The 12,858-nt window shown below is 36.9% G+C and overlaps 1 protein-coding gene across 16 annotated transcripts in view; it reads left to right on the top strand.

Moving 5' to 3' along the window:
• BLNK (B cell linker) overlaps positions 1–8,628 on the top strand; it is a 93,593-nt gene extending 84,965 nt beyond the window's left edge. For 7 of the 16 annotated variants that reach the window (XM_088169158.1, XM_088169164.1, XM_088169160.1 and 4 more), the window contains 6 exons: positions 27–58; positions 1,318–1,383; positions 2,985–3,064; positions 5,420–5,503; positions 6,505–6,660; positions 7,884–8,628. In XM_088169158.1, the coding sequence (XP_088025284.1) occupies positions 27–58; positions 1,318–1,383; positions 2,985–3,064; positions 5,420–5,503; positions 6,505–6,660; positions 7,884–8,012 (547 nt within the window). In that variant the 3' untranslated portion in view covers positions 8,013–8,628. Of the gene's footprint in view, positions 1–26; positions 59–1,317; positions 1,384–2,984; positions 3,065–5,393; positions 5,504–6,504; positions 6,661–7,883 lie in introns of all 16 variants that reach the window. The other 9 variants (XM_088169161.1, XM_088169167.1, XM_088169157.1 and 6 more) reach the window with 3 other exon arrangements.
• Positions 8,629–12,858: the final 4,230 nt, after the last annotated feature.

Genomic DNA, 12,858 nt, shown 5'->3' with positions numbered 1-12,858 from the left:
CTGTAATCTCTTGATATTTATTTCAGGCCTCTGCTCCAAAAGTCCACAATTCTGCCAAGTAAGTATAATTCAGTTTTTGAATTAAAATGTGATGAACTTGTAATTTCAAATTAATCTTTGAATTAAAATTATTTCAAAATACCTTACATGTTAATTAATTTGGAGTTAATGTATCTGTAATGCATACAAAGAGGAGGCCAAGTATCCAGGATCTTAGCTCAGCTAGTAAAATTAGGGGAGTATCTCAGGATTATTGATGGAAAATGGGTGCTTCATTTACACTTATGAATACTGGAAATTTCTAGCAAAGGCAGTCTGGATAATTTCCTGTCATAATAAAGATTCCATCAATCTTTCTTGTCTTAAATACGACATTTTTGGGCTGCTCCAGGCTTCTGTTGCCTAGAAGACAGATTATTATTGCATTCAATTTATTCTTATTCTACAGAAGGAAAAAAGAAGGTGCTTTTATAATAGCAAATGCTAAAGCTCTTCTCTAAGTAGTGCTTTCCAAGATAGACTTTCAGTTCACAGCTAGAAACAAATTAGCTAATACGTGTATAAACCCTCTTTGTACAGAAGTGTAAATTAGATTTAACATTTTTCTGGTTGCTTGTTAGCAGACACTTGTCTGACCTTCCTATAATCCCTTTACTGTACCTATTCAGTTTGAACATATCTTTTACAGTGTAAACAGATGGTGAGAATGGCACACAGAAATCTGTATTTGCATGCTGTTCTTAGTGTATCTCTTTCCTGGAAACATTTGCTTGATTCATGTTGCAATTATATCTCCTGTGCTGAGGAAGTAGAATATGGTTCACACTAATGCTCTTGACTGCTGCACTCAAGTTTGTCTGCTCCTGTCACACAACTGATGTGCTTCAACTTGAAGCATAAATTCTTACTACTCCCAGAACTGTAACTATTCTTCAACACCATCTGGTGTTAAATGATGCTCTGATTAGTAAACTTTCCTTAGCATAATCCTATTTTTTGCCAGGCCCAATAACAACTTTATAACACATACCACTAGTCCCATAACCACTAATGTCCCTTCTCTTCTTTGTCTCCATACTAGCCTAGAGCTAACTTCCATCTTTGTCATTAAAAGTACTTATTTCCCCTATGGCACAGTGTCAAATGCTCCTCCAAAGTCCAGATTAAGTTCAGTGCCACATTCCCTCTTTGTAGAACTCTGTTATTTTATGAAAGAGCTCTAACATTTTATCTGCTTGGCTAAGATTCAGATTTTCTCTTGCTAGTTGTACCTTTACTTCCATATCTTGATGATATTTCCTTCAAATTCTCTCCTAGGGCCTTGTGTTCTGTGGAACCAGACAAAAAGCCCTGTAGATGCTCAAGTCACTTTTTCCACTTTAGGTATAGCAATTATGTTTGGTATTCTTTCATCATTTGGTACCATCCTGACTTGAAAATTACGTGAAATAACTATTACCACCCCTGAATTTCATGTGCCAATTTTTAAAATCTCCCAGGTAAAGATTATCTAGGCCCATTGGTTCAATTGTACTAAAGTTATTTAAGCTCTGCTTCCAATTTGAATGTGGAAATTTCCATTTCTGTGCCAGAACTACTATTTGTTTAGCACCTAGATTATCTTTAAAATCAATAAAATTCTTATTGCATAAAGCCCCATCTCTCTTTACTTTTTACATACAACCAAGGCATCTTTCATTACTTACTTTAATATCCTTTTGTCAAGTCTGATTCACTAACCTGACTGACTTCTGGCAGTTCTTGCTTTATTCATACAGTCTACTTTCAGCTGTAGCTTTAACAGCCAGTCAGTCAAACTTTTACAGAAAAATCAAAATCCATAATATTGAATAGCCTTCTTTAGGTCATTATTAATTCATGGATAGCTGGAACTGCTCCCTACAATGTCTCCCCTCCACTTGGGATGCAGACAGCTGCATCTCTACTATAAAAGAAGTTCTAAATGTACTTCACACAATTGTCTTTGTGCTCTCTGGTCCGACTGAATTTTTAAATTCTGGTCACTGCATGGTCTTGTCTATAACAATCTTATTGCTGTCTAAAACAGTATCTAAATCAGAATTTTATTAGTGAAAGATTTGACAATGCAGTCTGCAGAGAACCATATCCAGAAACAGTAGCATTTGTTTTCCCCAATAAGTAAAACATGCAAGAAAAAAGCCTCCCATAATAACAAGGTAAGTATCACTCAACTTTCTACAATCATCTGCTCCAGTATATTAATTTGCATCCAGCTGTGTTCACAAGTATCTATAGCAGACACCTACACTCCTGGGCCAAATTCTGTTTTAACAGAAAGCAATTATCCATACTTATTTCTATCATATCATTACCATGCAACACTACTCAAACATTTCGCTTCTGGTTTCTTAAATTCTTACATTTGTATTTCAGCCCTAGTAACTATTTTCAACTATACTTTGTTATTCCAATTATAATTAAGCATCATAATGTTTTTTATTAATTCTGCTGCTCCATTTAGCTGCCTGAACTTCTTGCACATGCATACAAACAATTCAGGTAGTCTAAATTGGTAAATAATTGTCTCTGAAATACATTCATTTTCCTGACTCTCTCACCTGTAAGACTGCTTATCACACTAGACTGAGCATTGTTTATGTCATGTTCCTGCATTTTCTTATTTATTGCTACATTCATTCACTTTGGTGATGGAAGAGTTTTTTTCCTGTATTCTGAGTCTAGTTTTGGCTAATAACCAAATTGTTATCCAAACTGGTTTTCTCTTCATAAGCAAGGCTAGCTTTTAGGCAGGCAAGTGTCCCAGCATTTATATAGGCCCCATCCATTTCCAGTAGAAAAAAAGCTTTCCTGAGTGATACCAAAGGTCAAGTGTTTCCAGATCTTCCAAAGTCCTTGTAACAAATCAATTTCTTACATCTTGACGTTACATGTCAACAAACATACTTTGAAAACTTATGCACGTTGTTCTTTCTCTTTTCTAGAAGTGCCAGAAGCTGCAAATCGTTCTTTGGGTGCTTCCCCTCCCAGCAGCACTTCACCTATTTCAATTTCTGCAGACCAGGTACAATATTAGCTAAATGAATATTACAGAAATCTCCTTATCCTTTATTTTAAAATAGTATTTTCACTCCTACCGCCTTTCAAAAGAAAATTACACTCCTTTTGTTGGAGGGCTTCTATGCCCCCTTTTCCAATGAGGCTTTTCTGTAGCACAAATAATCTGAATGTTAGCTTTCATTAAAATATGATCAGAACATATAGCATAAGAGACATTTAACAAACTGTAGAAAACATGTAAATAGTATTATATTAAATCTTGGCACTCTACCAATCACAGAAAGCTTTAGTTTCATGTCTTCCGGACTCTTCCAGTTCATATTTTCAACATCACTGAAACAAGGAAATCTGTGGTGATGTACTTAATACATACTTAATAGTCTTTGATATAGATGGCTATAAAGAGTTTTTAGTCACCTCCTTTTTTCTAACTTATAGCTGTACAAAGTGTGTACAGGAAAAAAAAGGTACAGTAAGCAAATACAATGATGCTGCAATGCTTCCCCTACGTGTTTTAGTCTCTCCTTCCAACTCCCTCCTGTTCCTTTAAACAATTCTCTCCTCATTACAGTTAATGCTGTCAGTTTTATGGGCAATTCTTTTTTTTATGTGTTTTGTTGCAACATTAAGCTTTGAATGATCTAAGCAAATGCAAGGTTATTTTCATTTCAGTGCTATTCCCCTTACTCTCATTTTGGATGAAGGGAGACTACAAAATGCAAAAAGCCATTCTTATAAGCCTAGTAGTCACAAACAAGATAAAAATAGTTCTGTTGAGTGTAAAACAAAGACTCTATCATGCAGAGCCAGTAAGTGTTCTAAAGTCTGAAATGACAAAGATAATACAACAGTGAAGAACACAAAGGATTTGAAGTTCTGGAAAAATTTTTAACTGTATGTCAAAATACATATTTATTATAAAAATTACTTTCAAATAAGCAATCCAGACGACTCTGCATAAAAAGCTTGTAGCAATTACATTTGCAATTTTTATGTAACAGCCATGGGCAGAAACAGAACTTAATAAAAGATCCATTTTGTTAAAAAAATTTAGCTGTTAGTGTTATTTTCCCAGCATATATACATTGGTATCATTTGCAGTAACATCCTGCACAATACAGGTGCTCACAGATGTCATTCATTCCCATGACATTCACTCTTTGTTTGGTTCCCATCCAAACGCTGGCAGCAGCTGTCTGCTTCTACATTATAGGCCAAAGATAGTGGATAGTGGTAGGAGAAAGGTCTGGAGCCCATTGATTTCTTCTTTCGTTGAACAAAGGTTTGTTCACTGGACTCATTCTCTCCGTGGACAAGTACCTTTCATATTTGCAATTCCTCTCATCCTTTGTTTTTTGAATGAATACTGTGACTGGAGAAATACCTGGGAAACTTTTGAAGGTAAAATTGTATGTTATGGCTTGAGCCAGTCTAAGAATTTAGTGCAATGCCCTCAGAATTGAGGCTCTGCTCTCTCCTCACTGTCAGCTCCCCTCCCAGCTTCTCTGGTGTTCCTTCCTGATCTGGCAGTGAGTTGAGCCAAGTCATTAAACTGACAGAAAACCAGCTTGGCAGTCAAACACAAAAAAGGCAAAACAAAAGGAAAGTTTTGGGTTTTTTCCCTGCAAGTTTAATAAAGTGAATTATCTCACCATGGGATCAGATGAGCAACAAAATGAGCGCAAAGGAGAAGGCAAGACATTCCCTTTCTAGCAGCAGTATGTCAGCTAGACCAACTCAGTTATAATATGCAACCTTTAATCTGTTTTGTAGAGAGGTTACAAGCCTGTGTGAAAATTAATTTTATCATTAAGCTTGCTACTGTAAAGCTGGAGCAAAAACTTACCCAACCTTCATGCTGTCCAGGTGGAGACAATCATGATTGTGTTCACAAATAGCATTAAGTGTATGGGAAACGTCATTCCCAAAGCTTACATACCAACCAAATCCAAATGCCTCACGTCCACAACTGAGCAGCATTTAAATTGTTAATGGTCTGTTTTTTCCTCTTTAAATCCTCTTTTATTCCTCTTTAAATTCTACTGGAATAGCTTCGTCTTTAAAACTATCCATCTTTAAAACAGTTGAACCTGACTGCTTTCCTCAGGACATCTCTCTTTTGTGATTCATCAGCCTTTTATCACAAATTTGTTACCATTGTTTTGACACCATTTTTTTTTTGCCCTACCTCTATCCAACTAAAACTGTGAACTCCTGGCAAAGACATTTTTAAACTCTCTGTTTTCTGCATTTTAGTTCTTCTTAGCTGTCATTATTTAGCAGTAACTTCCCTACAGGCCATATTCTTTATTATTATCATTATTATTTTACAGGTGAAACACTGTTCCTCTCTTTTTAGGATGCTGGTGTTCACAGTCAAGCATGGTATGCTGCTACCTGTGATAGGAAAATGGCAGAAGATGCACTGTACCGATCAAATAAGGTAGGTCACTTTTAAAGAATATCTATTTTTAAAACTTCAAACAAATAAATTTAAAAGACAACCAGAAGTACTCAAAGAGCATCAGTTGTTTTGTGAACAGGTCAGAACTATTGTGTCATGCAAGTGCTGTCAAACTTGGAATTACTGTGGTGGTATTAGTTAACACTGGCTTTCATTGCAACACAAAGTTGCATTAGTGTTACTCAAAGACCAAAGCACTGCAGAGAAGGCTGTTACAGACTAGAGAGCTGAGGAAGATGATCCAGCTCATGCACACCCCCTTAAAAGAAATGCAAAGTCCAGTGGTCTCCACCACTTACACAAAGGCTCATATGAAAACAGCTGTTTGGAAAGGCTGCTGTTGCTATGCATTTTGAAATGGCAACACTGTGCATTTAGGTATTTGGAGAATTTTAATTCTCTCAGCTATTCTTTGTACAAAATCTGGTGTCACAGAGGGAAGAGGAGCATGTAGAGTTGCATCCTCAGCATGAAGTACATTTCCACTTTTGCATGAGTCCACAGAGCAGGATAAAGGGGCAGAGCATGGGGGCTATCACCAGGTGCAGGCTACTTTGAGTTAGTGAGCACAGGGCTACATGGTCGGGAGTGCAGGTTCTTGACTGTGGTGAGCTCCTTTTTTTACAGCTCTGGAGAAATGATATCTCCACCTCTCCCTGCTTTCTTGCCTACCTACTTTAACTGATAGGAACTATTCCCTAACAATCTGTGGATCCCAACAGATGGCTGCCACTGTGTGTGTATTTCTTCATTTTCTCTCTGGTTGAGAGAGAGAGCAGGCAGCAGCAAAGGTGATTCTTGAATGATACCTTTGCAAGCCGCTGTTAGCAGGAATACATGCTACTTCTCATCTGCTGCCATTGTTTTTCTAATGGGAGAAAAATGGTTTAATGCTAATAAAAACCAAAATATAATGCCAAAACCAAACTAAGTTATTAGAAAGAAATGAGCCAAATACACTAACTATTTTTTGTCTTTAGGATGGATCTTTTCTAATAAGGAAGAGTTCTGGACAGGACTCACGGCAACCATATACACTGGTTGTGTTTTACAACAGGAGAGTGTACAACGTTCCTATACGATTTATTGAATCAACAAGACAATATGCACTGGGCAGAGAAAAAAGTGGTGAAGAGGTGAGATGATGTGGGGGTATTTTTCCTAATAATTTTCAATTATATACCTTTAATAAGCAAGGACTAAGATATATTGCACTATGACCAAAAAGATTCTTCATGTATGAAGATAAAAATGTGCCCTTTCTAATGACTGATCTGTCAAGCTAGAGAAACCAGTGTTATAACAGCTCCTGTACACTGTAACTAAAACCTCAGATCAAATTTAAAACATATTCATAGAGCTGTTTAAATAAAGTTAACAGGATAAGAGCTGCAGCTGCTAGATAAATTTTCTGTTTATGGTCCTCCATTTACCTTCTAAGACTCTAGTTATATTTCTCAGAAAATTGCAAAGGAAGAACAGCCATGCTCAAAAAAACAAAACCCCCCAACACTATCAAAAATGAAAATGAGATTGCTGTTAATACTGTTTTCACATAAAGAAAATATTAAACTTTGGCTCTGGAGTGAAAAGATCACTGATTATCTACTCTGCCACAGAGATAATTAATAGCAAAACAGAAACTTGGAACACAAATACCAATAAAAACAGTTTATCACTGCATAGAGTAGGCTTTTCAGCAGTGTGAAAGTAGGCTTGACATAGACTAATTATCTGCCTCCCAGGCACCAGTTTTGAGATCAGAGAAAATGTAATAGCCTGGAGCTCACCTGCTCTTCAACAAAGGGTGGAAAATGACCTCCAGATAAATAGGTAATCCAAAGTCCAAAAGGAAAAGCAACAGACCTAGCAGATTCTAGATACTAATTTACAGTGACAAACATCAAAACTGCATAACTAGAACAGTTCTCATAAATGGCTGCCTGTTACTCCTGGACATAGCCTTCCCTCTGGGGCGGCTGAACCACATCTGCCACAGCTTCTGAGCAGCCAATCTGCAGCCTACTATACATCAAGGTAAAATGAAATGTCAGTTCACTATGGCTCACAGCAAAATCAGTGATTCAGTTTGTGCAGGTGGCAATCACAAATGGAAAGGAGGAGACAGCTGGTGCCTGTAATATCTTCTATTGTCTAAATCTAATCTGTTTATTACTAAAATCAGAACTAAGAGAAGGATCAGTGCTCTCACTAAAAGGCAAAGCATCTAACTTGGTAACAAGTAGCTTAACTCTCTTCAGTTATGTGAGAAGCAAAGATAAAAAGATGCAGTGATTACTGTCAATATTATAGCATTAAAGGAAGCCAGCACTAATTATTTTTTGTTTTCTTTATCCAGCGCTTTGACAGTGTTGCTGAAATAGTGGAGAATCATCAGCGCACCTCCCTGGTTCTAATTGACAGCCAAAACAACACAAAAGACTCAACAAAACTGAAACATATTGTAAGAGTGTCTTCATCAAACTGAACTGCTAAAATGAAGACCTCTTTAATCATTTCTTTCAACATACCAAGACATGGACAAGGTATTAAAAGAAGAAAATCCAAAACGCTGGGAAACACTTTTCAAGAGCACCTACAAAGTAATAAGAAATGCATTTCATAGAGTTCAACCTCACGTCACTTTTATCAGGAAAAGTTCACATTTAACCCAAGAAGCCAAAGCAGATACACAGTGATCTGTGACAACACAGGTATCCAAGGTCACGGGAAGAACAACTGCATACCACAGCCTGGTCCTCTGACTGCTATTTGAAATAGATTTCTTGAAGGACATTTTCCTTTTAAAAATGAGAACACCCACAGTGATCTACTCTGTCAATTTATGTTTACCATATATCACTGCTTTCAGCAATTTCTTTGTAAAGTGCACAGCCCCAGAAATTAGAGCAACTTGACTTAATGCACCACTGTGCATAAGTTGAAAATAGGACTGTACTTTGTGATTAGTGGCAATAAATACACCTGAATGTTTTAGATTCATGGACATATGTTGTACTTTCCCTCAGCTTCACCCTGTTTCACTGATATTTTTGTTTGTATTTTCAAATGTAGAAATAAAATTTAAAAATATTGTAAGCTCAGTAGTGTATGGAGACTTTGCTGGACTGCATTACTTAACACCCTTCCAGCAAGAAAAGATCAATTCACTAGCATTGATGTTTTAATGTATATATTTGTATGTGCTCCTTCACAATTTGTTATGAACAGTATCACGTTTTACAGCTTTATCTCATATACACATACACACACAATTTGGCTTAATAACTCTCAAATCTTTTGTCTTCAAATTGCCTACTGTTGGTGACCCAGGTGCACTGCATCATTGCTAAACTAACTATCCACTCAGTTCTTGCTGAATTACTGTTTATGGAGATACACACAGAAAAAAACCCACTTTTTTATCTTATAGCCTGTTCTGTCACAGTGGTTTACTTACTATATTATTGTGAACAAAGTTAACTTCCACAAATGTTCAAGTGGTGAAAATTAATTTGAGAATGTATAAATTGCATCAATGAAAAGCTTTTAGGAGCAATTGTTATCTAGTTCTAGCAGTGTTTGATTTCACTGGACCTGAAGACTCATCCACCTTAAAGGTATTTTCCAAAACTGACACTTTATACACACCAGTTTGTTCTTTTTGTTCCAAATTAGGCAGTGTTCTCTAGGACTATATTCAAGGCATTAAAGGCAAGACTGAGTCAAGACCTGCAAAGTCTCAGCAAGTCACTTTGGGCCATAATGTAGCTGTATTCTGCAACTATCTTATTGTGCTTTTGATCAGTTGCTTCTAAAAGTCATGCACCTGTCTTCTAGAAAGAACTGTTCAGCAATACAGGGCTCAGCACATGGCTACCTACATACCTGGAGGCAACTCAGCTTCTTCCCTCTGCAACACAGGCAATACTTACCCAAATGTAATGTGGTAAGACACTGGCAAGTAAGAAACCATGTATACAGACTTTACACAAGCCTACCTATGACAGACCATTGACAGTACTACATAAGGGCTATGTCCAGTATATTGCTCAGTTGGTATTGGTTTTATATTAATACTATGCTTAATACTACTGAAATGTTTAGAACATTAAGATTGCCAAGTTGTCAAAATTAACACAAAAGTTAGTAGTGTCTGCAAGCTTAATTTACTCCTTCTATATATATGTACTTTTATATTATTTGGCTACTTTAAGCATCACTTTAGAAGCTATTTCAAGCAGCATTCACAATGGAAGAACTCTGTGAAAAAGTAGCCACTGAGTATTTAACTCCCTCTGCATTCATGCAGTCTTTGCCTTTCACTCATGTGCTGCATAGTATTTAAACTTGGTACTAAGAGTCTGTCTGCTAACCTTTCTGTGTTGCTCCTCAAAATCTCTAGGTTCTTCAAACATTTTTTCCAAGTTAAGTGTGCAGTATCTCCATCGTTCCAGAAAACTGGGGGAAAAAAAACAGTATGAGCAAGGGAAATTCAAGTGTGTATCTTTTATACAAGAGACTAGGTATCACTTTTTTAAGGTAATTAGCACTGAGCACTTTAAAGCACTGCTGCTCCTGCCCCTCAGCTCTAAGTGCTCAGCACTACAAGTAATATTGTGGCTCACCTACAAATAACAAATATGCTCTAGATAACAGGCCAGTTACCTTCACCCTCAAACCTGACTTACTTTTTACCCATGTTCTACATGATTAGGACTACCTTATTTTGACAACAAAACAAGGCTGATAGGCAATACAACCTTCCACAAAATAATCCAATCAGCCTGAAAGGTGAACTTCTTAGGCACAAAGTAAGGCTCCAAGGGGGAACAAACTCCCTCCCCCCAAAAACACAGGCACAAACACACCAGTATGTTATCACCTACTTTACTACAATTGGTGTTTTGTACAGGAACAAAGGAAGCAGGCTGGTTACTCTGCTTTCCATACCCAAGCTAAATCTGTTACAGCTCGGTAGGACTAGGGTGCAGACATATTTTGAAACACAAGTTTTAGCTGGAGAAGGTTTAAGCAAGTTTCACGTATAGGATTGTTACCATTTCCTAAATTCTGGACATAAAATAAATTTACACTCGGGATGAAGCTTGCTGTGTGTTGTTGTTAAAAATGCCAGTGCTGTGGACTGAAAAGACATTACAGAATGTAGGAAATGGTGACTTGGTGTGGCTGTTGGAGTGCCAGCAGTCCTCTTAATGCCACTACGTGTATGCAGAGGTAACAGGTATATCAAGTCTGACCTGACAGGCACAGCAGCTCACCTCTCCCCTCATCTTTCTTTGATATTGTGATATTGTTAGCTAATTTCCCTTTCAGATAATTATCATTCACGGAATAGCTAAAACAGAACGAAACAAACAAAAAAAAATACACCAAAAAAACCCTAAACCTAGAACTAAAAATGAACTAATTCTTTTGTCTGACAACTCAGGGCAAAGCATCATATTTAATAGTGTTGTCTGCCTACCTGATATAGAGTACACTGAGCACTGCCTATCATTCCTGACAATATTGCTCCATGAAAGGAATAATGTTGCATTCTTAGAAATCCAAGTGTTCAGACGCACAACTTATAAAACTACATTCTTCCTTCAATCAAAGGCACCAGCAGCAAACAGAGATCGTTAGGAAGTGTTGTTAAAAAAAAGTCTCACATAACAACAGCTCTGTAACAAATTTCTGTAAAGGGACTGGAATTACTGAGGAAGGGCACCATGACTTACTAGTGAATACACATCTTGCCAAGCATACATAATGGGATATATTTTAGTCCCCTTCAAGGTGGAACACAGATACTGTACAAACAGTTGATGACCTTGTGCTTGCACTTCTCTTTGTACGTCCCAAAACAATGTAATCAATTTAAAGTTTATCCTGCTATGTGCAATGTTACAAGCTATTTTTAAATGTTATGGTTACCAAGTCAAGCACTCAAAATCTGGATACTTCAAGTTACCTTGTCACATCAGCTATATCCATTACAATACAAGCATTAAATATACAATCATTGAATATTTTTCTATATGGATTTATGTGTTTCACTTAATACATGCAATACTTCAAGGATAAATTGTAGCTGTGTAATGAAAAACTGTGGTTTGTAGGATATTTTTAAGATACCTTTCCCCATTTACTGAAAATGCTGAGAAATGCACCAACATTGCAGGAGTCAGCCAGTAAAAAGGTGGCTTCATACAGTTAAAGAAAGTAGTTGAACATCTCACTGAAGAACTGAACATATTGTCCCTGCACCATCGACTGTGACACAGGTCAGATCACTTCAACCAAATTTTCTCCTGATGGTAATTAACTGTGATCTTAATTTCAGTGAAGTCCCACTTGAGATTTTCTGAAACCTGGTCTGCAGAAATGCCAAACTCTACGGACCTCAAACAACGTACTGTGAAAAGGTTAAGAATAAAATTATATATTTAGAACAGTATTTGACCAACCTGCACTAAATAATACGAGGACCTAATTAAGGGTGGGGAAACAAAATATTGAAACCCCCCCCCCCCCCAGAGGGAGCAGTAATTCTCTGCATTGAATGAGATGGATGTCCATGGAAAAGTGACGCATCCAAATTAATTAAGATCATATAAGGAAACCTTCTTTCAACATTTCCTAGCTTCACAATGTTTTCATAGTACTGTTTAAGGTCAATTCATACAAAAACAAACGAGTTATAAAAAATTTCCAGTGACAGTTGTCACTCTCATGATTCATCAATACAGAGAAAACCCTCTAATGCTACAGGAGAACTTCCACCTCAATGCTAAGTAATTGTTAATAAAAACTGGTCATCCTTGCTGAAATTGCACCAAGTAGGTTTAGAAACAAACTTCACATTTTTTCCAAAGGCAAAGGCAATGTCCAAAATTCACGGTTCAATTTCACAGTTTACAGAAGAGCAAGCTGAGGCAGACAATAGATCCTTCTAGTCAAAAAAGCTTAACATATTTTTGTCCTTTCCTAATGCTGTTTCTTTCCAACCTGCTTCCTTACTACACTGGTCTTCTTCAAAGCTCTTAGCCAAATTAACAGCAGAGCTCAAGCCCATTGTGCAGCACAAAATGACCAGTTTAGATACACAACACATACCAACTGCATATTAATTCATCCAAACTACACTGCCTTGACTGCTTCAGTTGACTTCCACACATAACTCACCAACTGCAAGGCTAGTGTGCATCCTCCTGCCAACACACATATCAAAAAATAAAAAATTATCTTATCATGGAAGCAATAGGTTTTAAAAAGGGTTAAAATTACTTAAAAGTTGAATTCATGTTAGTGGTGACATGCCTGTGACA

Source organism: Sturnus vulgaris, chromosome 8, assembly GCF_052056855.1.
Source record: "Sturnus vulgaris isolate bStuVul1 chromosome 8, bStuVul1.hap1, whole genome shotgun sequence".
NCBI lineage: Eukaryota > Metazoa > Chordata > Aves > Passeriformes > Sturnidae > Sturnus > Sturnus vulgaris.
Note: the sequence above shows the minus strand (reverse complement) of the source record. Positions and strands in the feature narration are given on the sequence as shown.